The sequence below is a fragment of the Castanea sativa genome, chromosome 5 (assembly GCF_040712315.1).
Source record: "Castanea sativa cultivar Marrone di Chiusa Pesio chromosome 5, ASM4071231v1".
Lineage (NCBI taxonomy): Eukaryota > Viridiplantae > Streptophyta > Magnoliopsida > Fagales > Fagaceae > Castanea > Castanea sativa.
The window spans coordinates 66,755,559-66,759,960 of record NC_134017.1 but is presented as its reverse complement, the minus strand read 5'-3'; the positions used below and the strand labels follow the sequence as shown (position 1 = coordinate 66,759,960).

General features: G+C 45.1%; 1 protein-coding gene across 1 annotated transcript; it reads right to left on the bottom strand.

Annotated features, from left to right (window-relative positions):
* Nucleotides 1-1,659: 1,659 nt before the first annotated feature.
* LOC142635645 (uncharacterized) lies at nt 1,660-2,571 on the bottom strand. The gene is made up of 2 exons (XM_075809777.1): nt 2,056-2,571; nt 1,660-2,007 (listed from the first exon to the last, which is right to left on the bottom strand). Exons 1-2 carry the CDS (start codon nt 2,569-2,571, stop codon nt 1,660-1,662), a joined length of 864 nt encoding a protein of 287 aa, XP_075665892.1.
* Between the last annotated feature and the right edge of the window lie 1,831 nt (nt 2,572-4,402).

Genomic DNA, 4,402 nt, shown 5'->3' with positions numbered 1-4,402 from the left:
CCCTGCTTTTGAGGGACTCAAGATGGGCGGGCTACCGAGGTAACGCTTGAGCTCTTGAAAGGCTGCCTCACATTCATCGGTCCAAGCGAAGGCTTCCTTCAATGTTTTGAAAAAAGGGAGACATTTGTCCGTCGCTTTAGAGACGAACCAATTGAGTGCAGCTATCCTTCCCGTGAGCTTTTGGACTTCCTTGACGGACTTTGGTGATGCCATGTTGAGTATTGCTTGCACTTTCTCTGGATTCGCTTCTATCCCTCTTTGGGACATCATAAACCCTAAGAACTTTCCTGAAGCTACCCCAAACACACACTTACTAGGATTGAGCTTCATCTGGTATTTTCGGAGGGTGTTAAATGTCTCTCCCAGGTCGTCTAGGGTGAGTCAACTCTTTCTTTGCTCTTGACGAGCATGTCGTCCACATATACCTCCATATTTCTCCCAATTTGCTTGCTGAACATCTTGTTTACCGCCTTTTTGGTACGTAGCTCCGCGTTCTTCGATCGAAGGGCATTACCTTATAGCGCAGTAGAGTCCTTGGCTTGTGATGAAAGCGCTTTTTCCGATCTTTTCGGCCATCTTTATCTGGTTGTAACCTGAAAATGCATCCATGAATGTTAGTAATTTATGTCCAGCCGTAGAGTCTACTAACTGATCTATCCTCGGCAGGGGAAAACTATCCTTCGGGCAGGCCTTGTTCAGGTCCGTGAAGTCCACACACATTCGCCACTTTCCATTTGCTTTCTTCACCAGCACGACGTTGGCCAGCCATTCGGGATAGTAGACTTCTCGGATGAAGTCTGCCTGCAACAATCTGTTAACTTCTTCCGTGATTGCTTGGTTTCGTTCGGGGGCAAAGACTCGTCGTTTCTGCTGGACGGGTTTTTTCTGGATGCTCTTCAACTCGTGCTGGATTACCTGGCATGGTATACCCGGCATATTTTCGTGACTCCATGCAAATACGTCCAAATTTCCTTTAAGGAAACGGACGAGTTCATTCCTCATCTCGGGGCTTATGGTTGTACCTATCCTCGTCACCTTTGAGTTTTCCCCTCAACGAGTTCCACAGCTTTCCGTGGCTTCCATGTTGTTTTCTTTTTCTCTCTCAATCGTCCATGTGTGGTTTTCTCCTGTGACCACACACGGCCCGGTAGCATTCTCGGCCAAAACTTGGTCTCCTTTTACCTCACCGACTCGTCTTCGGTTGGGAATTTTATCTTTAGGCGTAGGTGGACGTTGCTGCCTTCCACCGCTTGAGCGTGGGTCTCCCAATGATCACATTGTATGAAGAGGGGCCCACAACCGGGAAGTCCAGATGACGGGTCTGTCGCTTCGGTAGGCGCCTATTGTGACTTTTAGTGTCACAATGCCCTTGGGGTATACCCTGTCACCGCTAAAGCTGACGAAGGGGGACTCAAATGGGCGCAATCTACCAGGACCTAGTTTCAACTGTTGGAAGGCCGATAGGTACATGATGTCTGCAGAGCTACCGTTGTCGACGAGGATCCTTTTAGTGTTGAACCCTTCGATTGTGAGTGCTATCACTAGAGGGTTGTTATGGGGCTGCCTGACTCCCCTTGCGTCCTCTTCACTGAAGAATATATCTTGGTTCGTCCGTCTTTGTTTCAATAGGGGTTCCATATGGACTCTGTTTACTTGTCTCTAGCATGCTTTCTTGAGGGACTTGTATGATCCTCCCATGATAGGTCCTCCTGCTATTGTGCTTATCTCCCCGATTACTTCTTGTGGTTGAGATTGACGACTCTCGTTCTTGGACGAGGGCTCTTGTTGGCTCGTGTCGCCCTTCCTGAATCTGCTGGAGTCCGCCTTCTTTACGTACTTCTGAAGTTTTCCTTTCCGTATCAATTCTTCTATCTGTCCTTTCAGATCCCGGCAATCTTCTGTGTAATGGCCGTGATCCTTGTGGAATTGGCAGTATTTGCTTTTGTCCCGCACACTTGGTGAGGAGTGTAAGGGCCTCGGCCATTTTAGGTGGTGTTGGTCCTGGATCTGTGTCAAAATTTTGTCAACAGGCATAATTAAGGGTGTGAATTTTACCGGTCGTGGAGCTTTCTCATCTTTTCGTCTGTCAATGTCACCTCCTCGTCGGCTTGGGCGCTCCCTCTTCTGTCCCCTGCGTTCGTCTTCCTTCCTTCCATCCCTCTTTGGCTTTTCCTCGTCTACGATAGCCGCCAGCGCGTCCTCAGCATTCATGTACTTTTGAGCTTTCAATAGCATCTCCGCCATTGTCCGGGGTGGATTTTTTGCCAACGAGACAACGAACTCCCTGGACTTAAGCCCCGCTTTAAATGTTGTCAGCTGGACCTTATCGTCCGCGTCGTCCACCTCAAGGGTCTCTCGAGTGAAGCGTTTCATGTACGACCGCAAGGTCTCCCTTTCTCCTTGCTTAATAGTAAGTAGGTGATCTGCTGGTCTCTTAGGGCGTTGTCCCCCGACAAAATGGCGTAGGAAAGCATTACTTAACTGCTCAAAGTTGTCGATGGACGAAGTGGGCAATCTTGTGAACCACTCTCGTCCAGCTCCCTTCAGCGTAGTGGGGAATGAACGACACATGATCTCATCAGGGGGCTGTTGAAGGCCTAAGGTCGTCTTGAAGGTGTTAAGGTGATCTTGGGGATCTTTGAGCCCGTCAAAAGGCTCAAGCTGAGGTAGTCGAAATTTCGCTGGTACTGGTCGTTCTAGGACTGCCATGGTAAAAGGGGAGTCCGTCACTCTGACCATTTTATCCAGGCTTCGATCGGTCTTTTCTTTGATGGCATTTCTTAATTCATCCATCTCCTTCCTCATCTCTTGGAGGATGTCAAAATGCTGCTCCTCTGGGGTTACCGTTCTCCGTCGGTCACTTCTTCCATGGCTATCCCCTTCGTCCTCTTGGACAGCTCTTGACCGGTTCTCTTCTTTGCCGTAACCTCCGTCTCATCTCTTGATTAAATCGTCTCGGTAAGTTCTTCGACGGTGGCTGCGAGATTTCGGACTTGCCGCGCCAAGGCCGCCGAGTCCGGTTAGATTCCATCCGGAGCCGGTAGGAACCACGTTCTTGTTGTACGAGAAAGTCGTTCCCACGCACGGCGCCAAACCGATGAAGCGATATCTCGTCATTTCGGGATTCGTCCAGATGGCTCCTGGAAGTACTCTGACGACCCTGCGGGAGCAAGAACTTACTCAAGTGGTCACCGGTGTGGTGCCTGCCACAACGCCTCCGATGATAAAGTCAGTATCGAAGAAGATAATAATCGAAATATCAATAAAAATGATTCAGGTTGTAATGTTGTTTCTGTACCTTGTTTTGGTGTTGTGAGGGCTTTTATATACCCTTGGGGATTATACTTGTTGGGGTATTAATGATTCTTCTTGTAACGTCTTTAGGGGAGTAATGGGCGTTAATGCCTTCCCGTTGGTTCGTCCAGCTGGTCTTGTAACGGTTGAGGCTTTATTGGCAGCATTTAATGACATTAACTCTTCCTCCGATGACGCCGATAACTGGTCATGTTCGTCTGTAAGATCACCTCGTCTATGTCTAACTTCGTCAATCCCATCATTCTTCAATAAAATAAAATAAAACAATGACTTCTAATGAAACCATTTATCCAAAAAAAAAAAAAAAACTACAAACTTCTTTAAGTTCATATATATATGAGAATATGTGACACAAATGACCCGTTTGGATAGAATTTATTGCTGAAAACTAAAAATTGAAAACTAAAAATACTGTAGCAAAATAATTTTTTAATGTGCGAATAGTAATGCAGGTCCCATTTTTAATAAAAAAAGTGATGAAAAAGTACATGAACAGTGCGCGCACAGTACGCGCACAGTGCCGCACAGTGCCCGCACTGCGCACATGTCCCCCTCTGCAGCAGAAACAAAAAAAAAAAAACAAACAAACAAAAAAAGCAAAACATGAACGCGGCAATAATCTGAATCCAAACGCTCTCAAAGGATCCGTTTGGATAGAACTTATTGCTGAAAACTGAAAATACTGTAGCAAAATAATTTTTTAATGTGTGAATAGTATTGTAGGTCCTATTTTTAATTTTTTTTTCTGAATAAAGTGTTTATGGGTCTCATAAATAGTATATGAACAGTAATATATAGTGCCATTTGTCGGTTAAAAGCTAAAAATCCTGAAAAAAAAAATGAAAAGTAGCTGAAAATAGTTAAAAAGTCAACATATGCGGTTACTGTTCATGCTACAGTGACATGAACAGTAGCATTTGTCCTGACTAGTGCAGCAGCAAAAAAACAAAAAAAAAAAAACGTGAAAACGTTAGACGCAACCAATTTAATCTATACAAAGAATCAAAAAGGCATTTATATAAAAAATTTTAAATCTACCAAGTAATAATATATATATATTTATCCGACAGAAACTAATTAATAAAAC

Excerpts from the sequence above, each read along its gene's own strand:
- LOC142635645 (XM_075809777.1), bottom strand. The coding sequence starts at position 2,571 with ATGTGTCGTTCATTCCCCACTACGCTGAAGGGAGCTGGACGAGAGTGG. Across the intron at positions 2,008-2,055 it reads ATGAGAAAGCTCCACGACCG|ATCCAGGACCAACACCACCT; the intron begins GTAAAATTCACA and ends ATTTTGACACAG.